Source organism: Drosophila novamexicana, unplaced genomic scaffold (assembly GCF_003285875.2).
Source record: "Drosophila novamexicana strain 15010-1031.04,08,12 unplaced genomic scaffold, DnovRS2.1 tig00004560-arrow-pilon, whole genome shotgun sequence".
Lineage (NCBI taxonomy): Eukaryota > Metazoa > Arthropoda > Insecta > Diptera > Drosophilidae > Drosophila > Drosophila novamexicana.
In genome coordinates, this window is record NW_020825054.1 from 3,352,090 (window position 1) to 3,376,129 (window position 24,040).

Below are 24,040 nucleotides of genomic sequence, written 5' to 3' on the forward strand. Positions count from 1 at the left end.
GTGAATTAAAGTGAACGTTTGTGAATAATAATGCCGCCGAAAACAAGTGGGAAGGCAGCCAAAAAGGCTGGTAAGGCTCAAAAAAACATTACCAAGAATGACAAGAAGAAGAAGCGCAAGAGGAAGGAAAGCTATGCTATCTACATTTACAAAGTGCTCAAGCAGGTCCACCCTGACACCGGCATTTCGTCAAAGGCGATGAGCATAATGAACAGCTTTGTTAACGACATTTTCGAGCGTATTGCTGCCGAGGCCTCCCGTTTGGCTCACTACAACAAACGCTCAACTATTACCAGTCGGGAAATCCAAACCGCAGTACGTCTTTTGCTGCCCGGCGAATTGGCCAAGCACGCTGTCAGTGAGGGAACAAAAGCAGTTACAAAGTACACCAGCTCCAAGTAAAATTCAGCTAGATGTACATTGTACGGGAAGCAAACAAAAGCAAAAGGCCCTTTTCAGGGCCACAAATCGCCTTTTCAAGGAATTTAAAATATTTTTAAATATCAGAATATAGATATATCTTTCAGAAAATTAACAATTGTAATCGACGAAAGTTTGGACTCGTTATTTTAGAATACAAGCACTCTGTTTTCGAAATAAAAAAGATAACTTATTATCCGTTGGCTACAGCAAAGGATCAGTATTCCAAACTACCCGAATAAAAATCTTCCGACTAGTAATATCTTTTGCAAATAATCCATCAGCTCTCTTCTGGAATTCTAGCTGAAAAATGTTTCAATAGGCAAACGCGTAGTTTTTCGAGCATGATATTGCAAATAAAATTCGGTGACAGAAAATCGTTTTTTTTTTTTAGATTATTTCTGTCACAATGTGTTGTTGTCTTTTTTGGTATGATGTACATATTTCAAGTTGTATATTGGAAAATATCAATCTCCTTGTTTAGAATATTTTGTGGTCCTGAAAAGGACCGATTTGTTTGATATTTATGTTTTAAGGATGAGGTATAACTTAAGCGCGCTCCCCACGAATACGTCTGGCCAGTTGAATGTCCTTGGGCATGATGGTGACACGCTTAGCGTGGATAGCACACAAATTTGTATCTTCGAATAGGCCAACTAGATAGGCTTCGCTAGCTTCCTGCAAAGCCATCACAGCCGAGCTCTGGAAACGTAAGTCGGTCTTGAAGTCCTGAGCAATTTCGCGTACTAAACGCTGGAACGGCAACTTGCGAATAAGCAGTTCCGTGCTCTTCTGGTAGCGACGAATTTCACGCAGGGCAACAGTGCCTGGCCTATAGCGATGAGGTTTCTTCACACCACCAGTTGCTGGAGCACTTTTACGTGCTGCCTTAGTAGCTAACTGTTTCCGAGGAGCCTTTCCTCCAGTTGATTTACGAGCAGTTTGCTTAGTACGAGCCATCTTTCTTTCACAATTCTAACTTTACACAGTCACTGTTAAAAACACACTGAGCATGTGTCTCGTTTGTGTATCGCTTATATAGAAAATACGTGATAAGTTAGAAAGAGAACGAAAGATATTTGCTGTTCGTCGCTTTGCCGAATATGTTACGAGGGTAGTGTGTGAGCGAGATGGAAATATTTTTTTACTCGCTCGAGTTTTGGATATTTTTGGTATAAATATAAGCGCTGGCTGAAGAGCTAGCATTAGTATCTTTGTGACATTCGTGGTGTAAAGTAGAATAAAAATATAAAGTGAAAAATGACTGGTCGTGGTAAAGGTGGCAAAGGCTTGGGTAAAGGCGGCGCCAAACGTCATCGCAAAGTGTTGCGTGATAATATTCAGGGCATCACGAAACCAGCTATCCGCCGTTTAGCTCGTCGTGGTGGCGTAAAACGTATTTCTGGTCTTATTTATGAGGAAACTCGTGGTGTTCTAAAAGTTTTCTTGGAAAATGTTATCCGTGATGCGGTCACATACACCGAGCACGCCAAGAGGAAGACAGTCACAGCCATGGATGTTGTTTACGCGCTGAAAAGACAAGGCCGTACCCTGTACGGTTTTGGCGGTTAAAAAGAAAATGTAGAATTTATGTTGACACCAATCGGTCCTTTTCAGGACCACCAATCCGTTTTATTAAGAGATCAAAAACGTTTAATTCAACCTTAATGAAAGAAGCAAGCACAGATCATATGAATGTCTAAAATGTGATGTATTCAAGCGTCAAACGTTTCTCCATCTCAGAATCAACCGCTCCCGACACTGCTCCATTAATCGACCAGAATCACCGATGTTCGTTTGTTTTACATATTTTGTGCTTGTTTTTAATCCATCACAAACGTATGACAACCGCATTCGATAGGACAATTTGCACATTTTTAGCGACTAGCACGACTGTACTTTTGAGCTGAGATGTACTTTGTATTATTGAATCGATTTCGGATACCCTATTGAATGAAAAGATAATCTCTTTTTAAATATTTTTGGTCGTCCTGAAAAGGACGGTTGTTTCAACTATTTACGAAGAATACGCTTTTTTTTTTAGTTTCGTTAACTAGCAAATTATGCCTTTTTTTAACATAATGCCTTCTTGGGCAACAGAACTGCTTGGATGTTGGGTAAAACAACGCACCCGGCAATGGTCAAGCTGACAAACGTTTCTCCATCAATCGCTCCCGACACTGCTCCAGCAATCGCAAGGACTCACCGATGTTCGTTTGTTTTACATATTTTGTGCTTGTTTTTTATCTATCACAAAAGTAAGACAACCGCATTCCATAAGACAATATTACACATTTTTATCGACTAGCACGACTGTACTTTGTATTATTGAATCGATTTCGGATACCCTATCGAATGAAAAGATAATCTCTTTTTTAATATTTTTGGTCGTCCTGAAAAGGACGGTTGGTTTCGACTATTTACAAATGTATACGCTGTCTTTTTTTTTTTTTGTTTAGTTAACTAGCAAATTATGCCTTCTTTTCCGTCTTCTTGGGCAACAGAACTGCTTGGATGTTGGGTAAAACACCGCCCTGGGCAATGGTGACGCCCGAAAGCAGTTTGTTTAACTCCTCATCGTTACGAATGGCCAATTGCAAGTGGCGAGGGATAATTCTAGTTTTCTTGTTGTCGCGTGCAGCATTGCCAGCCAACTCCAAAACTTCAGCGGCCAAATATTCCATAACGGCAGCCAAGTAGACAGGAGCACCGGCACCAACACGTTCAGCATAGTTGCCCTTACGAAGGAGGCGGTGAATACGACCAACGGGAAACTGAAGACCAGCGCGGTTAGAACGCGACTTTGCCTTTCCCTTCACTTTTCCACCTTTACCGCGACCAGACATTTTCGTATTTTCCTTATTTCACTGTTTCACTGCTTACACACAACTATCGAATGTTTCTGACATCCAACCACATATCCATTATGTTTATACTTTTTCCAACTACCTACTTCTTCAGTTTTAGAGATGCGAGTTGAACGTGATATAAACATGAAAGCGTCGCTCGAAAAAAAGTATAAATGCGAAGCAACACACCCCAAGTGTCAAACATTTGTGAAGTGAATTAAAGTGAACGTTTGTGAATAATAATGCCGCCGAAAACAAGTGGGAAGGCAGCCAAAAAGGCTGGTAAGGCTCAAAAAAACATTACCAAGAATGACAAGAAGAAGAAGCGCAAGAGGAAGGAAAGCTATGCTATCTACATTTACAAAGTGCTCAAGCAGGTCCACCCTGACACCGGCATTTCGTCAAAGGCGATGAGCATAATGAACAGCTTTGTTAACGACATTTTCGAGCGTATTGCTGCCGAGGCCTCCCGTTTGGCTCACTACAACAAACGCTCAACTATTACCAGTCGGGAAATCCAAACCGCAGTACGTCTTTTGCTGCCCGGCGAATTGGCCAAGCACGCTGTCAGTGAGGGAACAAAAGCAGTTACAAAGTACACCAGCTCCAAGTAAAATTTAGCTAGATGTACATTGTACGGGAAGCAAACAAAAGCAAAAGGCCCTTTTCAGGGCCACAAATCGCCTTTTCAAGGAATTTAAAATATTTTTAAATATCAGAATATAGATATATCTTTCAGAAAATTAACAATTGTAATCGACGAAAGTTTGGACTCGTTATTTTAGAATACAAGCACTCTGTTTTCGAAATAAAAAAGATAACTTATTATCCGTTGGCTACAGCAAAGGATCAGTATTCCAAACTACCCGAATAAAAATCTTCCGACTAGTAATATCTTTTGCAAATAATCCATCAGCTCTCTTCTGGAATTCTAGCTGAAAAATGTTTCAATAGGCAAACGCGTAGTTTTTCGAGCATGATATTGCAAATAAAATTCGGTGACAGAAAATCGTTTTTTTTTTTTAGATTATTTCTGTCACAATGTGTTGTTGTCTTTTTTGGTATGATGTACATATTTCAAGTTGTATATTGGAAAATATCAATCTCCTTGTTTAGAATATTTTGTGGTCCTGAAAAGGACCGATTTGTTTGATATTTATGTTTTAAGGATGAGGTATAACTTAAGCGCGCTCCCCACGAATACGTCTGGCCAGTTGAATGTCCTTGGGCATGATGGTGACACGCTTAGCGTGGATAGCACACAAATTTGTATCTTCGAATAGGCCAACTAGATAGGCTTCGCTAGCTTCCTGCAAAGCCATCACAGCCGAGCTCTGGAAACGTAAGTCGGTCTTGAAGTCCTGAGCAATTTCGCGTACTAAACGCTGGAACGGCAACTTGCGAATAAGCAGTTCCGTGCTCTTCTGGTAGCGACGAATTTCACGCAGGGCAACAGTGCCTGGCCTATAGCGATGAGGTTTCTTCACACCACCAGTTGCTGGAGCACTTTTACGTGCTGCCTTAGTAGCTAACTGTTTCCGAGGAGCCTTTCCTCCAGTTGATTTACGAGCAGTTTGCTTAGTACGAGCCATCTTTCTTTCACAATTCTAACTTTACACAGTCACTGTTAAAAACACACTGAGCATGTGTCTCGTTTGTGTATCGCTTATATAGAAAATACGTGATAAGTTAGAAAGAGAACGAAAGATATTTGCTGTTCGTCGCTTTGCCGAATATGTTACGAGGGTAGTGTGTGAGCGAGATGGAAATATTTTTTTACTCGCTCGAGTTTTGGATATTTTTGGTATAAATATAAGCGCTGGCTGAAGAGCTAGCATTAGTATCTTTGTGACATTCGTGGTGTAAAGTAGAATAAAAATATAAAGTGAAAAATGACTGGTCGTGGTAAAGGTGGCAAAGGCTTGGGTAAAGGCGGCGCCAAACGTCATCGCAAAGTGTTGCGTGATAATATTCAGGGCATCACGAAACCAGCTATCCGCCGTTTAGCTCGTCGTGGTGGCGTAAAACGTATTTCTGGTCTTATTTATGAGGAAACTCGTGGTGTTCTAAAAGTTTTCTTGGAAAATGTTATCCGTGATGCGGTCACATACACCGAGCACGCCAAGAGGAAGACAGTCACAGCCATGGATGTTGTTTACGCGCTGAAAAGACAAGGCCGTACCCTGTACGGTTTTGGCGGTTAAAAAGAAAATGTAGAATTTATGTTGACACCAATCGGTCCTTTTCAGGACCACTAATCCGTTTTATTAAGAGATCAAAAACGTTTAATTCAACCTTAATGAAAGAAGCAAGCACAGATCATATGAATGTCTAAAATGTGATGTATTCAAGCGTCAAACGTTTCTCCATCTCAGAATCAACCGCTCCCGACACTGCTCCATTAATCGACCAGAATCACCGATGTTCGTTTGTTTTACATATTTTGTGCTTGTTTTTAATCCATCACAAACGTATGACAACCGCATTCGATAGGACAATTTGCACATTTTTAGCGACTAGCACGACTGTACTTTTGAGCTGAGATGTACTTTGTATTATTGAATCGATTTCGGATACCCTATTGAATGAAAAGATAATCTCTTTTTAAATATTTTTGGTCGTCCTGAAAAGGACGGTTGGTTTCAACTATTTACGAAGAATACGCTTTTTTTTTTTTAGTTTCGTTAACTAGCAAATTATGCCTTTTTTTAACATAATGCCTTCTTGGGCAACAGAACTGCTTGGATGTTGGGTAAAACAACGCCCAGGGCAATGGTCAAGCTGTCAAACGCTTCTCCATCTAAGAATCAACCGCTCCCGACACTGCTCCAGCAATCGACAAGATTCACCGATGTTCGTTTGTTTTACATATTTTGTGCTTGTTTTTTATCTATCACAAAAGTAAGACAACCGCATTCCATAAGACAATATTACACATTTTTATCGACTAGCACGACTGTACTTTGTATTATTGAATCGATTTCGGATACCCTATCGAATGAAAAGATAATCTCTTTTTTAATATTTTTGGTCGTCCTGAAAAGGACGGTTGGTTTCGAATATTTACAAATGTATACGCTGTCTTTTTTTTTTTTGTTTAGTTAACTAGCAAATTATGCCTTCTTTTCCGTCTTCTTGGGCAACAGAACTGCTTGGATGTTGGGTAAAACACCGCCCTGGGCAATGGTGACGCCCGAAAGCAGTTTGTTTAACTCCTCATCGTTACGAATGGCCAATTGCAAGTGGCGAGGGATAATTCTAGTTTTCTTGTTGTCGCGTGCAGCATTGCCAGCCAACTCCAAAACTTCAGCGGCCAAATATTCCATAACGGCAGCCAAGTAGACAGGAGCACCGGCACCAACACGTTCAGCATAGTTGCCCTTACGAAGGAGGCGGTGAATACGACCAACGGGAAACTGAAGACCAGCGCGGTTAGAACGCGACTTTGCCTTTCCCTTCACTTTTCCACCTTTACCGCGACCAGACATTTTCGTATTTTCCTTATTTCACTGTTTCACTGCTTACACACAACTATCGAATGTTTCTGACATCCAACCACATATCCATTATGTTTATACTTTTTCCAACTACCTACTTCTTCAGTTTTAGAGATGCGAGTTGAACGTGATATAAACATGAAAGCGTCGCTCGAAAAAAAGTATAAATGCGAAGCAACACACCCCAAGTGTCAAACATTTGTGAAGTGAATTAAAGTGAACGTTTGTGAATAATAATGCCGCCGAAAACAAGTGGGAAGGCAGCCAAAAAGGCTGGTAAGGCTCAAAAAAACATTACCAAGAATGACAAGAAGAAGAAGCGCAAGAGGAAGGAAAGCTATGCTATCTACATTTACAAAGTGCTCAAGCAGGTCCACCCTGACACCGGCATTTCGTCAAAGGCGATGAGCATAATGAACAGCTTTGTTAACGACATTTTCGAGCGTATTGCTGCCGAGGCCTCCCGTTTGGCTCACTACAACAAACGCTCAACTATTACCAGTCGGGAAATCCAAACCGCAGTACGTCTTTTGCTGCCCGGCGAATTGGCCAAGCACGCTGTCAGTGAGGGAACAAAAGCAGTTACAAAGTACACCAGCTCCAAGTAAAATTCAGCTAGATGTACATTGTACGGGAAGCAAACAAAAGCAAAAGGCCCTTTTCAGGGCCACAAATCGCCTTTTCAAGGAATTTAAAATATTTTTAAATATCAGAATATAGATATATCTTTCAGAAAATTAACAATTGTAATCGACGAAAGTTTGGACTCGTTATTTTAGAATACAAGCACTCTGTTTTCGAAATAAAAAAGATAACTTATTATCCGTTGGCTACAGCAAAGGATCAGTATTCCAAACTACCCGAATAAAAATCTTCCGACTAGTAATATCTTTTGCAAATAATCCATCAGCTCTCTTCTGGAATTCTAGCTGAAAAATGTTTCAATAGGCAAACGCGTAGTTTTTCGAGCATGATATTGCAAATAAAATTCGGTGACAGAAAATCGTTTTTTTTTTTTAGATTATTTCTGTCACAATGTGTTGTTGTCTTTTTTGGTATGATGTACATATTTCAAGTTGTATATTGGAAAATATCAATCTCCTTGTTTAGAATATTTTGTGGTCCTGAAAAGGACCGATTTGTTTGATATTTATGTTTTAAGGATGAGGTATAACTTAAGCGCGCTCCCCACGAATACGTCTGGCCAGTTGAATGTCCTTGGGCATGATGGTGACACGCTTAGCGTGGATAGCACACAAATTTGTATCTTCGAATAGGCCAACTAGATAGGCTTCGCTAGCTTCCTGCAAAGCCATCACAGCCGAGCTCTGGAAACGTAAGTCGGTCTTGAAGTCCTGAGCAATTTCGCGTACTAAACGCTGGAACGGCAACTTGCGAATAAGCAGTTCCGTGCTCTTCTGGTAGCGACGAATTTCACGCAGGGCAACAGTGCCTGGCCTATAGCGATGAGGTTTCTTCACACCACCAGTTGCTGGAGCACTTTTACGTGCTGCCTTAGTAGCTAACTGTTTCCGAGGAGCCTTTCCTCCAGTTGATTTACGAGCAGTTTGCTTAGTACGAGCCATCTTTCTTTCACAATTCTAACTTTACACAGTCACTGTTAAAAACACACTGAGCATGTGTCTCGTTTGTGTATCGCTTATATAGAAAATACGTGATAAGTTAGAAAGAGAACGAAAGATATTTGCTGTTCGTCGCTTTGCCGAATATGTTACGAGGGTAGTGTGTGAGCGAGATGGAAATATTTTTTTACTCGCTCGAGTTTTGGATATTTTTGGTATAAATATAAGCGCTGGCTGAAGAGCTAGCATTAGTATCTTTGTGACATTCGTGGTGTAAAGTAGAATAAAAATATAAAGTGAAAAATGACTGGTCGTGGTAAAGGTGGCAAAGGCTTGGGTAAAGGCGGCGCCAAACGTCATCGCAAAGTGTTGCGTGATAATATTCAGGGCATCACGAAACCAGCTATCCGCCGTTTAGCTCGTCGTGGTGGCGTAAAACGTATTTCTGGTCTTATTTATGAGGAAACTCGTGGTGTTCTAAAAGTTTTCTTGGAAAATGTTATCCGTGATGCGGTCACATACACCGAGCACGCCAAGAGGAAGACAGTCACAGCCATGGATGTTGTTTACGCGCTGAAAAGACAAGGCCGTACCCTGTACGGTTTTGGCGGTTAAAAAGAAAATGTAGAATTTATGTTGACACCAATCGGTCCTTTTCAGGACCACTAATCCGTTTTATTAAGAGATCAAAAACGTTTAATTCAACCTTAATGAAAGAAGCAAGCACAGATCATATGAATGTCTAAAATGTGATGTATTCAAGCGTCAAACGTTTCTCCATCTCAGAATCAACCGCTCCCGACACTGCTCCATTAATCGACCAGAATCACCGATGTTCGTTTGTTTTACATATTTTGTGCTTGTTTTTAATCCATCACAAACGTATGACAACCGCATTCGATAGGACAATTTGCACATTTTTAGCGACTAGCACGACTGTACTTTTGAGCTGAGATGTACTTTGTATTATTGAATCGATTTCGGATACCCTATTGAATGAAAAGATAATCTCTTTTTAAATATTTTTGGTCGTCCTGAAAAGGACGGTTGGTTTCAACTATTTACGAAGAATACGCTTTTTTTTTTTTTAGTTTCGTTAACTAGCAAATTATGCCTTTTTTTAACATAATGCCTTCTTGGGCAACAGAACTGCTTGGATGTTGGGTAAAACAACGCCCAGGGCAATGGTCAAGCTGTCAAACGCTTCTCCATCTAAGAATCAACCGCTCCCGACACTGCTCCAGCAATCGACAAGATTCACCGATGTTCGTTTGTTTTACATATTTTGTGCTTGTTTTTTATCTATCACAAAAGTAAGACAACCGCATTCCATAAGACAATATTACACATTTTTATCGACTAGCACGACTGTACTTTGTATTATTGAATCGATTTCGGATACCCTATCGAATGAAAAGATAATCTCTTTTTTAATATTTTTGGTCGTCCTGAAAAGGACGGTTGGTTTCGACTATTTACAAATGTATACGCTGTCTTTTTTTTTTTTGTTTAGTTAACTAGCAAATTATGCCTTCTTTTCCGTCTTCTTGGGCAACAGAACTGCTTGGATGTTGGGTAAAACACCGCCCTGGGCAATGGTGACGCCCGAAAGCAGTTTGTTTAACTCCTCATCGTTACGAATGGCCAATTGCAAGTGGCGAGGGATAATTCTAGTTTTCTTGTTGTCGCGTGCAGCATTGCCAGCCAACTCCAAAACTTCAGCGGCCAAATATTCCATAACGGCAGCCAAGTAGACAGGAGCACCGGCACCAACACGTTCAGCATAGTTGCCCTTACGAAGGAGGCGGTGAATACGACCAACGGGAAACTGAAGACCAGCGCGGTTAGAACGCGACTTTGCCTTTCCCTTCACTTTTCCACCTTTACCGCGACCAGACATTTTCGTATTTTCCTTATTTCACTGTTTCACTGCTTACAAACAACTATCGAATGTTTCTGACATCCAACCACATATCCATTATATTTATACTTTTTCCAACTACCTACTTCTTCAGTTTTAGAGATGCGAATTGAACGTGATATAAACATGAAAGCGTCGCTCGAAAAAAAGTATAAATGCTAAGCAACACACCCCAAGTGTCAAACATTTATGAAGTGAATTAAAGTGAACGTTTGTGAATAATAATGCCGCCGAAAACAAGTGGGAAGGCAGCCAAAAAGGCTGGTAAGGCTCAAAAAAACATTACCAAGAATGACAAGAAGAAGAAGCGCAAGAGGAAGGAAAGCTATGCTATCTACATTTACAAAGTGCTCAAGCAGGTCCACCCTGACACCGGCATTTCGTCAAAGGCGATGAGCATAATGAACAGCTTTGTTAACGACATTTTCGAGCGTATTGCTGCCGAGGCCTCCCGTTTGGCTCACTACAACAAACGCTCAACTATTACCAGTCGGGAAATCCAAACCGCAGTACGTCTTTTGCTGCCCGGCGAATTGGCCAAGCACGCTGTCAGTGAGGGAACAAAAGCAGTTACAAAGTACACCAGCTCCAAGTAAAATTCAGCTAGATGTACATTGTACGGGAAGCAAACAAAAGCAAAAGGCCCTTTTCAGGGCCACAAATCGCCTTTTCAAGGAATTTAAAATATTTTTAAATATCAGAATATAGATATATCTTTCAGAAAATTAACAATTGTAATCGACGAAAGTTTGGACTCGTTATTTTAGAATACAAGCACTCTGTTTTCGAAATAAAAAAGATAACTTATTATCCGTTGGCTACAGCAAAGGATCAGTATTCCAAACTACCCGAATAAAAATCTTCCGACTAGTAATATCTTTTGCAAATAATCCATCAGCTCTCTTCTGGAATTCTAGCTGAAAAATGTTTCAATAGGCAAACGCGTAGTTTTTCGAGCATGATATTGCAAATAAAATTCGGTGACAGAAAATCGTTTTTTTTTTAGATTATTTCTGTCACAATGTGTTGTTGTCTTTTTTGGTATGATGTACATATTTCAAGTTGTATATTGGAAAATATCAATCTCCTTGTTTAGAATATTTTGTGGTCCTGAAAAGGACCGATTTGTTTGATATTTATGTTTTAAGGATGAGGTATAACTTAAGCGCGCTCCCCACGAATACGTCTGGCCAGTTGAATGTCCTTGGGCATGATGGTGACACGCTTAGCGTGGATAGCACACAAATTTGTATCTTCGAATAGGCCAACTAGATAGGCTTCGCTAGCTTCCTGCAAAGCCATCACAGCCGAGCTCTGGAAACGTAAGTCGGTCTTGAAGTCCTGAGCAATTTCGCGTACTAAACGCTGGAACGGCAACTTGCGAATAAGCAGTTCCGTGCTCTTCTGGTAGCGACGAATTTCACGCAGGGCAACAGTGCCTGGCCTATAGCGATGAGGTTTCTTCACACCACCAGTTGCTGGAGCACTTTTACGTGCTGCCTTAGTAGCTAACTGTTTCCGAGGAGCCTTTCCTCCAGTTGATTTACGAGCAGTTTGCTTAGTACGAGCCATCTTTCTTTCACAATTCTAACTTTACACAGTCACTGTTAAAAACACACTGAGCATGTGTCTCGTTTGTGTATCGCTTATATAGAAAATACGTGATAAGTTAGAAAGAGAACGAAAGATATTTGCTGTTCGTCGCTTTGCCGAATATGTTACGAGGGTAGTGTGTGAGCGAGATGGAAATATTTTTTTACTCGCTCGAGTTTTGGATATTTTTGGTATAAATATAAGCGCTGGCTGAAGAGCTAGCATTAGTATCTTTGTGACATTCGTGGTGTAAAGTAGAATAAAAATATAAAGTGAAAAATGACTGGTCGTGGTAAAGGTGGCAAAGGCTTGGGTAAAGGCGGCGCCAAACGTCATCGCAAAGTGTTGCGTGATAATATTCAGGGCATCACGAAACCAGCTATCCGCCGTTTAGCTCGTCGTGGTGGCGTAAAACGTATTTCTGGTCTTATTTATGAGGAAACTCGTGGTGTTCTAAAAGTTTTCTTGGAAAATGTTATCCGTGATGCGGTCACATACACCGAGCACGCCAAGAGGAAGACAGTCACAGCCATGGATGTTGTTTACGCGCTGAAAAGACAAGGCCGTACCCTGTACGGTTTTGGCGGTTAAAAAGAAAATGTAGAATTTATGTTGACACCAATCGGTCCTTTTCAGGACCACTAATCCGTTTTATTAAGAGATCAAAAACGTTTAATTCAACCTTAATGAAAGAAGCAAGCACAGATCATATGAATGTCTAAAATGTGATGTATTCAAGCGTCAAACGTTTCTCCATCTCAGAATCAACCGCTCCCGACACTGCTCCATTAATCGACCAGAATCACCGATGTTCGTTTGTTTTACATATTTTGTGCTTGTTTTTAATCCATCACAAACGTATGACAACCGCATTCGATAGGACAATTTGCACATTTTTAGCGACTAGCACGACTGTACTTTTGAGCTGAGATGTACTTTGTATTATTGAATCGATTTCGGATACCCTATTGAATGAAAAGATAATCTCTTTTTAAATATTTTTGGTCGTCCTGAAAAGGACGGTTGGTTTCAACTATTTACGAAGAATACGCTTTTTTTTTTTTAGTTTCGTTAACTAGCAAATTATGCCTTTTTTTAACATAATGCCTTCTTGGGCAACAGAACTGCTTGGATATTGGGTAAAACAACGCCCAGGGCAATGGTCAAGCTGTCAAACGCTTCTCCATCTAAGAATCAACCGCTCCCGACACTGCTCCAGCAATCGACAAGATTCACCGATGTTCGTTTGTTTTACATATTTTGTGCTTGTTTTTTATCTATCACAAAAGTAAGACAACCGCATTCCATAAGACAATATTACACATTTTTATCGACTAGCACGACTGTACTTTGTATTATTGAATCGATTTCGGATACCCTATCGAATGAAAAGATAATCTCTTTTTTAATATTTTTGGTCGTCCTGAAAAGGACGGTTGGTTTCGACTATTTACAAATGTATACGCTGTCTTTTTTTTTTTTTGTTTAGTTAACTAGCAAATTATGCCTTCTTTTCCGTCTTCTTGGGCAACAGAACTGCTTGGATGTTGGGTAAAACACCGCCCTGGGCAATGGTGACGCCCGAAAGCAGTTTGTTTAACTCCTCATCGTTACGAATGGCCAATTGCAAGTGGCGAGGGATAATTCTAGTTTTCTTGTTGTCGCGTGCAGCATTGCCAGCCAACTCCAAAACTTCAGCGGCCAAATATTCCATAACGGCAGCCAAGTAGACAGGAGCACCGGCACCAACACGTTCAGCATAGTTGCCCTTACGAAGGAGGCGGTGAATACGACCAACGGGAAACTGAAGACCAGCGCGGTTAGAACGCGACTTTGCCTTTCCCTTCACTTTTCCACCTTTACCGCGACCAGACATTTTCGTATTTTCCTTATTTCACTGTTTCACTGCTTACACACAACTATCGAATGTTTCTGATATCCAACCACATATCCATTATATTTATACTTTTTCCAACTACCTACTTCTTCAGTTTTAGAGATGCGAATTGAACGTGATATAAACATGAAAGCGTCGCTCGAAAAAAAGTATAAATGCTAAGCAACACACCCTTAAGTGTCAAACATTTGTGAAGTGAATTAAAGTGAACGTTTGTGAATAATAATGCCGCCGAAAACAAGTGGGAAGGCAGCCAAAAAGGCTGGTAAGGCTCAAAAAAACATTACCAAGAATGACAAGAAGAAGAAGCGCAAGAGGAAGGAAAGCTATGCTATCTACATTTACAAAGTGCTCAAGCAGGTCCACCCTGACACCGGCATTTCGTCAAAGGCGATGAGCATAATGAACAGCTTTGTTAACGACATTTTCGAGCGTATTGCTGCCGAGGCCTCCCGTTTGGCTCACTACAACAAACGCTCAACTATTACCAGTCGGGAAATCCAAACCGCAGTACGTCTTTTGCTGCCCGGCGAATTGGCCAAGCACGCTGTCAGTGAGGGAACAAAAGCAGTTACAAAGTACACCAGCTCCAAGTAAAATTCAGCTAGATGTACATTGTACGGGAAGCAAACAAAAGCAAAAGGCCCTTTTCAGGGCCACAAATCGACTTTTCAAGGAATTAAAAATATTTAAAAATCAAAATATCTTATATGCATTCTGGTTGCGTTATAAGAACTTTTCTATTATCTTAAATATTAGAGTACACTTTCCGTCTATGCGGTCTTTAGAGAATCTTTAGTATTTATGGAACTTTTTCTATCTATTGTGCGGTGGAATGAATGAGGAAAGAACTTATATGATATTTACAATGATGAATGATGATAAGTTGACAAGTCCAATCTAACTTAACATATATGCCGATGTAGACAAAAAGAAAAATTCTTTCTCTTAGAAAATCGTATTAGTAGCCCTTAAAAGGGCTTTGTTGAAAAACAAATTTCAATATTAGAAATTTGCACATGCTGACGAGCAATTTCAAATTATTTCTTCGTTGCAGATGCAGTCTTCGCTTTTGGCTTCTTGACAGCAGTTTTCTTCGGGGTCGTAGCCGACACGACTTTCTTCGGTTTAGCAGTTGTGGTCTTAGGTTTTGGGGTCTTTGGCTTTGTTGCGCTTGATTTAGCCTTTGCTGTTGTAGGCTTGGCCTTAATGGTTCCCGTTTTCTTCGCATCCTTAGCCTTTGCTTTGTCCGCCTTCTTTTTCTCAACACTCTTTTTGGTTGCTGCCGATTTTGATGGCTTTTTATCAGCGGCACCCGCTGCTTTCTTCGTGGTAGATGTACTACTCTTCTTTTTAGTTGCTGCTGCCGCCGAAGCATTTACCTTCTTAGTTTTCTTCTCGACAGCGGAGGCCTTTGGCTTGGGATCCTTTTTAGCGGATGCAGATAGTTTGAACGAACCAGAGGCACCCTTGCCCTTTGTTTGGATCAGCTTTCCATTCGCAACCGCATTCTTTAGGTACTTCTTAATGAACGGGGCTAGCTTCTGGGCATCGCACTTGTATGTAGCACCGATATATTTTTTAATTGCCAGAAGGGATGAGCCACCACGTTCCTTTAAGTTTTTAATCGATGCATCTACCATTTGCTGAGTTGGTGGGTGCGATGGAGGAGCTGCTGACTTCTTTGACTTTGGTGTGGCGGCTGCTGCCTTTTTAGTAGCCACCTTTTTCTCGCCTGAGGCTGCTTGGGCAATCACAGGAGATGCGGACGTTGCAACTGCGGAATCAGACATCTTAACTTCACTTTATTCACTGTTCACTTGTTAATTTTCGAAAAAATTCATATTTTTTTGGTCACCCGTTTGCGTGAGAATCGAGGAGGACGGTGGTACGAGAATGTTTTTGGTATTGAACGTTTGTTACTCAATGCGTCGTCATTACATACTTGTTAAATGGTCATTTACAAAAGTTTATACTTGGAAATCGTTGTGAATATGAATTGGAATGTTTTGTTTAATATTCAAACAATACAATATAAATTATTTAGTGTATTTAACATGATTTTATGATTTTTAATTGCCAGTCAAAGTTTAACTTTGTGTCTTGGCGAAAAACGTTTTCGAGCAAAAAACACGATTATTAATAATAATATAACGAATCTTGAAATATTATGCATTTATATACAATATTTCAACAATTCTTTAATTAAATTCAACTATTAATTTAAATATATCTTAAGTCTACTATTTTAAATATCTATTTAACATAACCCTTAGCTGTTAAAAACAGGCAAGTTTACAATGAAATCAATATAAAACGCTTCAGACAAATCTAATTTTGTCTTTAACAGTTAATATAAATTAAAAAAAAAAAGGAAATGAAAGATTATTCCATTTAGTAAAACAAATTGTTAATATAGTTGAAACTAAATTAATAAAATATCATGCGAAATCCATATGACATTTCTGTGTAGCGAAAAATCCATTAGACCCTTAGTTAATTTATTTTCGAAATTCAGAAATTATCTCTTAGAGCACAATTGATTGATGAAAAATTAAAAATTATGTTTATTTGCGGTGATGAGGACCAAACCAAATGCTTTATATAGCTATTCAGAAAATCATCTATACATCGACATATATTTTGTCGGTGGAATATAATGGAGTTGAGTTTTCGGTTAAATATTAAATAATATGCATATGGATTTATCGTTAAGATACAATGAGGTGAAGCAAATACTGTAATGCCCTATTTGCTTATTGTCACATTTTATAAAGCTATTTAATATAATGTTGTATTTGGCGACCTTTCCATTTCAAAATTGTTTGTTTGGCAGGCTCGAGGTCCGAGCTTTTTTTATTCAAGACAAAATGAAAATGCAGTTTTGTTTGACTTTTAACCAATATTTTTCGGTATTTAATATATTGATACGAAAATATCAATCTCCTTGTTTAGAATATTTTGTGGTCCTGAAAAGGACCGATTTGTTTGATATTAAGGATGAGGTATAACTTAAGCGCGCTCCCCACGAATACGTCTGGCCAGTTGAATGTCCTTGGGCATGATGGTGACACGCTTAGCGTGGATAGCACACAAATTTGTATCTTCGAATAGGCCAACTAGATAGGCTTCGCTAGCTTCCTGCAAAGCCATCACAGCCGAGCTCTGGAAACGTAAGTCGGTCTTGAAGTCCTGAGCAATTTCGCGTACTAAACGCTGGAACGGCAACTTGCGAATAAGCAGTTCCGTGCTCTTCTGGTAGCGACGAATTTCACGCAGGGCAACAGTGCCTGGCCTATAGCGATGAGGTTTCTTCACACCACCAGTTGCTGGAGCACTTTTACGTGCTGCCTTAGTAGCTAACTGTTTCCGAGGAGCCTTTCCTCCAGTTGATTTACGAGCAGTTTGCTTAGTACGAGCCATCTTTCTTTCACAATTCTAACTTTACACAGTCACTGTTAAAAACACAATAACCGTTCGTCTCGTTTGTGTATCGCTTATATAGAAAATACGTGATAAGTTAGAAAGAGAACGAAAGATATTTGCTGTTCGTCGCTTTGCCGAATATGTTACGAGGGTAGTGTGTGAGCGAGATGGAAATATTTTTTTACTCGCTCGAGTTTTGGATATTTTTGGTATAAATATAAGCGCTGGCTGAAGAGCTAGCATTAGTATCTTTGTGACATTCGTGGTGTAAAGTAGAATAAAAATATAAAGTGAAAAATGACTGGTCGTGGTAAAGGTGGCAAAGGCTTGGGTAAAGGCGGCGCCAAACGTCATCGCAAAGTGTTGCGTGATAATATTCAGGGCATCACGAAACCAGCTATCCGCCGTTTAGCTCGTCGTGGTGGCGTAAAACGTATTTCTGGTCTTATTTATGAGGAAACTCGTGGTGTTCTAAAAGTTTTCTTGGAAAATGTTATCCGTGATGCGGTCACATACACCGAGCACGCCAAGAGGAAGACAGTCACAGCCATGGATGTTGTTTACGCGCTGAAAAGACAAGGCCGTACCCTGTACGGTTTTGGCGGTTAAAAAGAAAATGTACAATTTATGTTGACACCAATCGGTCCTTTTCAGGACCACTAATCCGTTTTATTAAGAGATCAAAAACGTTTAATTCAACCTTAATGAAAGAAGCAAGCACAGATCATATGAATGTCTAAAATGTGATGTATTCAAGCGTCAAACGTTTCTCCATCTCAGAATCAACCGCTCCCGACACTGCTCCATTAATCGACCAGAATCACCGATGTTCGTTTGTTTTACATATTTTGTGCTTGTTTTTAATCCATCACAAACGTATGACAACCGCATTCGATAGGACAATTTGCACATTTTTAGCGACTAGCACGACTGTACTTTTGAGCTGAGATGTACTTTGTATTATTGAATCGATTTCGGATACCCTATTGAATGAAAAGATAATCTCTTTTTAAATATTTTTGGTCGTCCTGAAAAGGACGGTTGGTTTCAACTATTTACGAAGAATACGCTTTTTTTTTTTTAGTTTCGTTAACTAGCAAATTATGCCTTTTTTTAACATAATGCCTTCTTGGGCAACAGAACTGCTTGGATGTTGGGTAAAACACCGCCCTGGGCAATGGTGACGCCCGAAAGCAGTTTGTTTAACTCCTCATCGTTACGAATGGCCAATTGCAAGTGGCGAGGGATAATTCTAGTTTTCTTGTTGTCGCGTGCAGCATTGCCAGCCAACTCCAAAACTTCAGCGGCCAAATATTCCATAACGGCAGCCAAGTAGACAGGAGCACCGGCACCAACACGTTCAGCATAGTTGCCCTTACGAAGGAGGCGGTGAATACGACCAACGGGAAACTGAAGACCAGCGCGGTTAGAACGCGACTTTGCCTTTCCCTTCACTTTTCCACCTTTACCGCGACCAGACATTTTCGTATTTTCCTTATTTCACTGTTTCACTGCTCACACACAACTATCGAATGTTTCTGACATCCAACCACATATCCATTATATTTATACTTTTTCCAACTACCTACTTCTTCAGTTTTAGAGATGCGAGTTGAACGTGATATAAACATGAAAGCGTCGCTCGAAAAAAAGTATAAATGCTAAGCAACACACCCCAAGTGTCAAGCATTTGTGAAGTGAATTAAAGTGAACGTTTGTGAATAATAATGCCGCCGAAAACAAGTGGGAAGGCAGCCAAAAAGGCTGGTAAGGCTCAAAAAAACATTACCAAGAATGACAAGAAGAAGAAGCGCAAGAGGAAGGAAAGCTATGCTATCTACATTTACAAAGTGCTCAAGCAGGTCCACCCTGACACCGGCATTTCGTCAAAGGCGATGAGCATAATGAACAGCTTTGTTAACGACATTTTCGAGCGTATTGCTGCCGAGGCCTCCCGTTTGGCTCACTACAACAAACGCTCAACTATTACCAGTCGGGAAATCCAAACCGCAGTACGTCTTTTGCTGCCCGGCGAATTGGCCAAGCACGCTGTCAGTGAGGGAACAAAAGCAGTTACAAAGTACACCAGCTCCAAGTAAAATTCAGCTAGATGTACATTGTACGGGAAGCAAACAAAAGCAAAAGGCCCTTTTCAGGGCCACAAATCGCCTTTTCAAGGAATTTAAAATATTTTTAAATATCAGAATATAGATATATCTTTCAGAAAATTAACAATTGTAATCGACGAAAGTTTGGACTCGTTATTTTAGAATACAAGCACTCTGTTTTCGAAATAAAAAAGATAACTTATTATCCGTTGGCTACAGCAAAGGATCAGTATTCCAAACTACCCGAATAAAAATCTTCCGACTAGTAATATCTTTTGCAAATAATCCATCAGCTCTCTTCTGGAATTCTAGCTGAAAAATGTTTCAATAGGCAAACGCGTAGTTTTTCGAGCATGATATTGCAAATAAAATTCGGTGACAGAAAATCGTTTTTTTTTTTTAGATTATTTCTGTCACAATGTGTTGTTGTCTTTTTTGGTATGATGTACATATTTCAAGTTGTATATTGGAAAATATCAATCTCCTTGTTTAGAATATTTTGTGGTCCTGAAAAGGACCGATTTGTTTGATATTTATGTTTTAAGGATGAGGTATAACTTAAGCGCGCTCCCCACGAATACGTCTGGCCAGTTGAATGTCCTTGGGCATGATGGTGACACGCTTAGCGTGGATAGCACACAAATTTGTATCTTCGAATAGGCCAACTAGATAGGCTTCGCTAGCTTCCTGCAAAGCCATCACAGCCGAGCTCTGGAAACGTAAGTCGGTCTTGAAGTCCTGAGCAATTTCGCGTACTAAACGCTGGAACGGCAACTTGCGAATAAGCAGTTCCGTGCTCTTCTGGTAGCGACGAATTTCACGCAGGGCAACAGTGCCTGGCCTATAGCGATGAGGTTTCTTCACACCACCAGTTGCTGGAGCACTTTTACGTGCTGCCTTAGTAGCTAACTGTTTCCGAGGAGCCTTTCCTCCAGTTGATTTACGAGCAGTTTGCTTAGTACGAGCCATCTTTCTTTCACAATTCTAACTTTACACAGTCACTGTTAAAAACACAATAACCGTTCGTCTCGTTTGTGTATCGCTTATATAGAAAATAAGTGATAAGTTAGAAAGAGAACGAAAGATGTTTGCTGTTCGTCGCTTTGCCGAATATGTTACGAAGGTAGTGTGTGAGCGAGATGGAAATATTTTTTTACTCGCTCGAGTTTTGGAGATTTTTGGTATAAATATAAGCGCTGGCTGAAGAGCTAGCATTAGTATCTTTGTGACATTCGTGGTGTAAAGTAGAATAAAAATATAAAGTGAAAAATGACTGGTCGTGGTAAAGGTGGCAAAGGCTTGGGTAAAGGCGGCGCCAAACGTCATCGCAAAGTGTTGCGTGATAATATTCAGGGCATCACGAAACCAGCTATCCGCCGTTTAGCTCGTCGTGGTGGCGTAAAACGTATTTCTGGTCTTATTTATGAGGAAACTCGTGGTGTTCTAAAAGTTTTCTTGGAAAATGTTATCCGTGATGCGGTCACATACACCGAGCACGCCAAGAGGAAGACAGTCACAGCCATGGATGTTGTTTACGCGCTGAAAAGACAAGGCCGTACCCTGTACGGTTTTGGCGGTTAAAAAGAAAATGTAGAATTTATGTTGACACCAATCGGTCCTTTTCAGGACCACTAATCCGTTTTATTAAGAGATCAAAAACGTTTAATTCTTAACCTTAACCTTAATGAAACACGCTAGCACAGATCATATGAATATCTAAAATGTGATGTTGTCAACTTTTATCCGCTGTCTTTTTTTTGTTTAGTTAACTAGCAAATTATGCCCTTTTTTCAATATTATGCCTTCTTGGGCAACAGAACTGCTTGGATATTGGGTAAAACAACGCCCAGGGCAATGGTCAAGCTGTCAAACGCTTCTCCATCTAAGAATCAACCGCTCCCGGCACTGCTCCAGCAATCGACAAGATTCACCGATGTTCGTTTGTTTTACAAATTTTGTGCTTGTTTTTAATCTATCACAAAAGTAAGACATATTTTGTGCTTGTTTTTAATCCATCACAAACGTATGACAACCGCATTCGATAGGACAATTTGCACATTCTTAGCGACTAGCACGACTGTACTTTTGAGCTGAGATGTACTTTGTATTATTGAATCGATTTCGGATACCCTATTGAATGAAAAGATAATCTCTTTTTAAATATTTTTGGTCGTCCTGAAAAGGACGGTTGTTTCAACTATTTACGAAGAATACGCTTTTTTTTTTTTAGTTTCGTTAACTAGCAAATTATGCCTTTTTTTAACATAATGCCTTGGGCAACAGAACTGCTTGGATGTTGGGTAAAACAACGCACCCGGCAATGGTCAAGCTGACAAACGTTTCTCCATCAATCGCTCCCGACACTGCTCCAGCAATCGCAAGGACTCACCGATGTTCGTTTGTTTTACATATTTTGTGCTTGTTTTTTATCTATCACAAAAGTAAGACAACCGCATTCCATAAGACAATATTACACATTTTTATCGACTAGCACGACTGTACTTTGTATTATTGAATCGATTTCGGATACCCTATCGAATGAAAAGATAATCTCTTTTTTAATATTTTTGGTCGTCCTGAAAAGGACGGTTGGTTTCGACTATTTACAAATGTATACGCCGTCTTTTTTTTTTTTTGTTTAGTTACTAGCAAATTATGCCTTCTTTTCCGTCTTCTTGGGCAACAGAACTGCTTGGATGTTGGGTAAAACACCGCCCTGGGCAATGGTGACGCCCGAAAGCAGTTTGTTTAACTCCTCATCGTTACGAATGGCCAATTGCAAGTGGCGAGGGATAATTCTAGTTTTCTTGTTGTCGCGTGCAGCATTGCCAGCCAACTCCAAAACTTCAGCGGCCAAATATTCCATAACGGCAGCCAAGTAGACAGGAGCACCGGCACCAACACGTTCAGCATAGTTGCCCTTACGAAGGAGGCGGTGAATACGACCAACGGGAAACTGAAGACCAGCGCGGTTAGAACGCGACTTTGCCTTTCCCTTCACTTTTCCACCTTTACCGCGACCAGACATTTTCGTATTTTCCTTATTTCACTGTTTCACTGCTTACACACAACTATCGAATGTTTCTGACATCCAACCACATATCCATTATATTTATACTTTTTCCAACTACCTACTTCTTCAGTTTTAGAGATGCGAGTTGAACGTGATATAAACATGAAAGCGTCGCTCGAAAAAAAGTATAAATGCTAAGCAACACACCCCAAGTGTCAAACATTTGTGAAGTGAATTAAAGTGAACGTTTGTGAATAATAATGCCGCCGAAAACAAGTGGGAAGGCAGCCAAAAAGGCTGGTAAGGCTCAAAAAAACATTACCAAGAATGACAAGAAGAAGAAGCGCAAGAGGAAGGAAAGCTATGCTATCTACATTTACAAAGTGCTCAAGCAGGTCCACCCTGACACCGGCATTTCGTCAAAGGCGATGAGCATAATGAACAGCTTTGTTAACGACATTTTCGAGCGTATTGCTGCCGAGGCCTCCCGTTTGGCTCACTACAACAAACGCTCAACTATTACCAGTCGGGAAATCCAAACCGCAGTACGTCTTTTGCTGCCCGGCGAATTGGCCAAGCACGCTGTCAGTGAGGGAACAAAAGCAGTTACAAAGTACACCAGCTCCAAGTAAAATTCAGCTAGATGTACATTGTACGGGAAGCAAACAAAAGCAAAAGGCCCTTTTCAGGGCCACAAATCGCCTTTTCAAGGAATTTAAAATATTTTTAAATATCAGAATATAGATATATCTTTCAGAAAATTAACAATTGTAATCGACGAAAGTTTGGACTCGTTATTTTAGAATACAAGCACTCTGTTTTCGAAATAAAAAAGATAACTTATTATGCGTTGGCTACAGCAAAGGATCAGTATTCCAAACTACCCGAATAAAAATCTTCCGACTAGTAGACTTTTGCAAATAATCCATCAGCTCTCTTCTGGAATTCTAGCTGAAAAATGTTTCAATAGGCAAACGCGTAGATTTTTCGAGCATGATATTGCAAATAAAATTCGGTGACAGAAAATCGTTTTTTTTTAGATTATTTGTCACAATGTGTTGTTGTCTTTTTTGGTATGATGTACATATTTCAAGTTGTATATTGGAAAATATCAATCTCCTTGTTTAGAATATTTTGTGGTCCTGAAAAGGACCGATTTGTTTGATATTTATGTTTTAAGGGTGAGGTATAACTTAAGCGCGCTCCCCACGAATACGTCTGGCCAGTTGAATGTCCTTGGGCATGATGGTGACACGCTTAGCGTGGATAGCACACAAATTTGTATCTTCGAATAGGCCAACTAGATAGGCTTCGCTAGCTTCCTGCAAAGCCATCACAGCCGAGCTCTGGAAACGTAAGTCGGTCTTGAAATCCTGAGCAATTTCGCGTACTAAACGCTGGAACGGCAACTTGCGAATAAGCAGTTCCGTGCTCTTCTGGTAGCGACGAATTTCACGCAGGGCAACAGTGCCTGGCCTATAGCGATGAGGTTTCTTCACACCACCAGTTGCTGGAGCACTTTTACGTGCTGCCTTAGTAGCTAACTGTTTCCGAGGAGCCTTTCCTCCAGTTGATTTACGAGCAGTTTGCTTAGTACGAGCCATCTTTCTTTCACAATTCTAACTTTACACAGTCACTGTTAAAAACACACTGAGCATGTGTCTCGTTTGTGTATCGCTTATATAGAACATGAGTGATAAGTTAGAAAGAGAACGAAAGATATTTGCTGTTCG

General features: G+C 40.2%; 23 protein-coding genes across 23 annotated transcripts; 13 read left to right on the forward strand and 10 right to left on the reverse strand.

Moving 5' to 3' along the window:
- Nucleotides 1-15: 15 nt before the first annotated feature.
- Nucleotides 16-708, forward strand: LOC115770818 (histone H2B). Its single transcript, XM_030716240.1, has one exon. The coding sequence runs from the start codon at nucleotides 31-33 to the stop codon at nucleotides 400-402; it is 372 nt and encodes a 123-aa protein (XP_030572100.1). The 5' UTR covers nucleotides 16-30; the 3' UTR covers nucleotides 403-708.
- A 261-nt stretch (nucleotides 709-969) lies between these two features.
- On the reverse strand, nucleotides 970-4,878 carry LOC115770888 (histone H3-like 5). Its single transcript, XM_030716322.1, has 2 exons — nucleotides 4,455-4,878; nucleotides 970-1,384 (listed from the first exon to the last, which is right to left on the reverse strand). Exons 1-2 carry the CDS (start codon nucleotides 4,859-4,861, stop codon nucleotides 970-972), a joined length of 822 nt encoding a protein of 273 aa, XP_030572182.1. The 5' UTR covers nucleotides 4,862-4,878.
- On the forward strand, nucleotides 1,666-1,992 carry LOC115770585 (histone H4). The gene has a single exon (XM_030715910.1). The coding sequence runs from the start codon at nucleotides 1,681-1,683 to the stop codon at nucleotides 1,990-1,992; it is 312 nt and encodes a 103-aa protein (XP_030571770.1). The 5' UTR covers nucleotides 1,666-1,680.
- LOC115770582 (histone H2A) lies at nucleotides 2,801-3,373 on the reverse strand. The gene has a single exon (XM_030715907.1). It carries the CDS (start codon nucleotides 3,264-3,266, stop codon nucleotides 2,892-2,894), a length of 375 nt encoding a protein of 124 aa, XP_030571767.1. The 5' UTR covers nucleotides 3,267-3,373; the 3' UTR covers nucleotides 2,801-2,891.
- Nucleotides 3,497-4,192, forward strand: LOC115770583 (histone H2B). The gene has a single exon (XM_030715908.1). The coding sequence runs from the start codon at nucleotides 3,512-3,514 to the stop codon at nucleotides 3,881-3,883; it is 372 nt and encodes a 123-aa protein (XP_030571768.1). The 5' UTR covers nucleotides 3,497-3,511; the 3' UTR covers nucleotides 3,884-4,192.
- Nucleotides 4,879-5,146: 268 nt separating the features above from the next.
- Nucleotides 5,147-5,473, forward strand: LOC115770584 (histone H4). The gene has a single exon (XM_030715909.1). It carries the CDS (start codon nucleotides 5,162-5,164, stop codon nucleotides 5,471-5,473), a length of 312 nt encoding a protein of 103 aa, XP_030571769.1. The 5' UTR covers nucleotides 5,147-5,161.
- A 901-nt stretch (nucleotides 5,474-6,374) lies between these two features.
- LOC115770811 (histone H2A) lies at nucleotides 6,375-6,864 on the reverse strand. Its single transcript, XM_030716233.1, has one exon. The coding sequence runs from the start codon at nucleotides 6,755-6,757 to the stop codon at nucleotides 6,383-6,385; it is 375 nt and encodes a 124-aa protein (XP_030572093.1). The 5' UTR covers nucleotides 6,758-6,864; the 3' UTR covers nucleotides 6,375-6,382.
- A 123-nt stretch (nucleotides 6,865-6,987) lies between these two features.
- LOC115770817 (histone H2B) lies at nucleotides 6,988-7,680 on the forward strand. Its single transcript, XM_030716239.1, has one exon. It carries the CDS (start codon nucleotides 7,003-7,005, stop codon nucleotides 7,372-7,374), a length of 372 nt encoding a protein of 123 aa, XP_030572099.1. The 5' UTR covers nucleotides 6,988-7,002; the 3' UTR covers nucleotides 7,375-7,680.
- A 261-nt stretch (nucleotides 7,681-7,941) lies between these two features.
- On the reverse strand, nucleotides 7,942-11,859 carry LOC115770889 (histone H3-like 5). Its single transcript, XM_030716323.1, has 2 exons — nucleotides 11,436-11,859; nucleotides 7,942-8,356 (listed from the first exon to the last, which is right to left on the reverse strand). The coding sequence occupies exons 1-2, from the start codon at nucleotides 11,840-11,842 to the stop codon at nucleotides 7,942-7,944; spliced, it is 822 nt and encodes a 273-aa protein (XP_030572183.1). The 5' UTR covers nucleotides 11,843-11,859.
- LOC115770901 (histone H4) lies at nucleotides 8,638-8,964 on the forward strand. Its single transcript, XM_030716336.1, has one exon. The coding sequence runs from the start codon at nucleotides 8,653-8,655 to the stop codon at nucleotides 8,962-8,964; it is 312 nt and encodes a 103-aa protein (XP_030572196.1). The 5' UTR covers nucleotides 8,638-8,652.
- On the reverse strand, nucleotides 9,851-10,278 carry LOC115770896 (histone H2A). The gene has a single exon (XM_030716331.1). It carries the CDS (start codon nucleotides 10,247-10,249, stop codon nucleotides 9,875-9,877), a length of 375 nt encoding a protein of 124 aa, XP_030572191.1. The 5' UTR covers nucleotides 10,250-10,278; the 3' UTR covers nucleotides 9,851-9,874.
- LOC115770898 (histone H2B) lies at nucleotides 10,480-11,172 on the forward strand. Its single transcript, XM_030716332.1, has one exon. It carries the CDS (start codon nucleotides 10,495-10,497, stop codon nucleotides 10,864-10,866), a length of 372 nt encoding a protein of 123 aa, XP_030572192.1. The 5' UTR covers nucleotides 10,480-10,494; the 3' UTR covers nucleotides 10,867-11,172.
- A 268-nt stretch (nucleotides 11,860-12,127) lies between the features above and the next one.
- LOC115770900 (histone H4) lies at nucleotides 12,128-12,454 on the forward strand. The gene has a single exon (XM_030716334.1). The coding sequence runs from the start codon at nucleotides 12,143-12,145 to the stop codon at nucleotides 12,452-12,454; it is 312 nt and encodes a 103-aa protein (XP_030572194.1). The 5' UTR covers nucleotides 12,128-12,142.
- Nucleotides 12,455-13,272: 818 nt separating this feature from the next.
- Nucleotides 13,273-13,768, reverse strand: LOC115770895 (histone H2A). Its single transcript, XM_030716330.1, has one exon. The coding sequence runs from the start codon at nucleotides 13,737-13,739 to the stop codon at nucleotides 13,365-13,367; it is 375 nt and encodes a 124-aa protein (XP_030572190.1). The 5' UTR covers nucleotides 13,740-13,768; the 3' UTR covers nucleotides 13,273-13,364.
- A 198-nt stretch (nucleotides 13,769-13,966) lies between these two features.
- LOC115770899 (histone H2B) lies at nucleotides 13,967-14,418 on the forward strand. The gene has a single exon (XM_030716333.1). The coding sequence runs from the start codon at nucleotides 13,986-13,988 to the stop codon at nucleotides 14,355-14,357; it is 372 nt and encodes a 123-aa protein (XP_030572193.1). The 5' UTR covers nucleotides 13,967-13,985; the 3' UTR covers nucleotides 14,358-14,418.
- Nucleotides 14,419-14,800: 382 nt separating this feature from the next.
- On the reverse strand, nucleotides 14,801-15,559 carry LOC115770902 (histone H1.2). The gene has a single exon (XM_030716337.1). It carries the CDS (start codon nucleotides 15,551-15,553, stop codon nucleotides 14,801-14,803), a length of 753 nt encoding a protein of 250 aa, XP_030572197.1. The 5' UTR covers nucleotides 15,554-15,559.
- Nucleotides 15,560-16,772: 1,213 nt separating this feature from the next.
- On the reverse strand, nucleotides 16,773-20,280 carry LOC115770890 (histone H3-like 5). The gene is made up of 2 exons (XM_030716326.1): nucleotides 19,857-20,280; nucleotides 16,773-17,187 (listed from the first exon to the last, which is right to left on the reverse strand). Exons 1-2 carry the CDS (start codon nucleotides 20,261-20,263, stop codon nucleotides 16,773-16,775), a joined length of 822 nt encoding a protein of 273 aa, XP_030572186.1. The 5' UTR covers nucleotides 20,264-20,280.
- On the forward strand, nucleotides 17,469-17,795 carry LOC115770598 (histone H4). The gene has a single exon (XM_030715935.1). The coding sequence runs from the start codon at nucleotides 17,484-17,486 to the stop codon at nucleotides 17,793-17,795; it is 312 nt and encodes a 103-aa protein (XP_030571795.1). The 5' UTR covers nucleotides 17,469-17,483.
- LOC115770595 (histone H2B) lies at nucleotides 18,899-19,591 on the forward strand. The gene has a single exon (XM_030715933.1). It carries the CDS (start codon nucleotides 18,914-18,916, stop codon nucleotides 19,283-19,285), a length of 372 nt encoding a protein of 123 aa, XP_030571793.1. The 5' UTR covers nucleotides 18,899-18,913; the 3' UTR covers nucleotides 19,286-19,591.
- A 268-nt stretch (nucleotides 20,281-20,548) lies between the features above and the next one.
- LOC115770596 (histone H4) lies at nucleotides 20,549-20,875 on the forward strand. Its single transcript, XM_030715934.1, has one exon. The coding sequence runs from the start codon at nucleotides 20,564-20,566 to the stop codon at nucleotides 20,873-20,875; it is 312 nt and encodes a 103-aa protein (XP_030571794.1). The 5' UTR covers nucleotides 20,549-20,563.
- Nucleotides 20,876-21,947: 1,072 nt separating this feature from the next.
- Nucleotides 21,948-22,351, reverse strand: LOC115770815 (histone H2A). The gene has a single exon (XM_030716236.1). It carries the CDS (start codon nucleotides 22,320-22,322, stop codon nucleotides 21,948-21,950), a length of 375 nt encoding a protein of 124 aa, XP_030572096.1. The 5' UTR covers nucleotides 22,323-22,351.
- Nucleotides 22,352-22,552: 201 nt separating this feature from the next.
- On the forward strand, nucleotides 22,553-23,096 carry LOC115770819 (histone H2B). Its single transcript, XM_030716241.1, has one exon. It carries the CDS (start codon nucleotides 22,568-22,570, stop codon nucleotides 22,937-22,939), a length of 372 nt encoding a protein of 123 aa, XP_030572101.1. The 5' UTR covers nucleotides 22,553-22,567; the 3' UTR covers nucleotides 22,940-23,096.
- Nucleotides 23,097-23,500: 404 nt separating this feature from the next.
- Nucleotides 23,501-23,929, reverse strand: LOC115770696 (histone H3). The gene has a single exon (XM_030716091.1). The coding sequence runs from the start codon at nucleotides 23,909-23,911 to the stop codon at nucleotides 23,501-23,503; it is 411 nt and encodes a 136-aa protein (XP_030571951.1). The 5' UTR covers nucleotides 23,912-23,929.
- Between the last annotated feature and the right edge of the window lie 111 nt (nucleotides 23,930-24,040).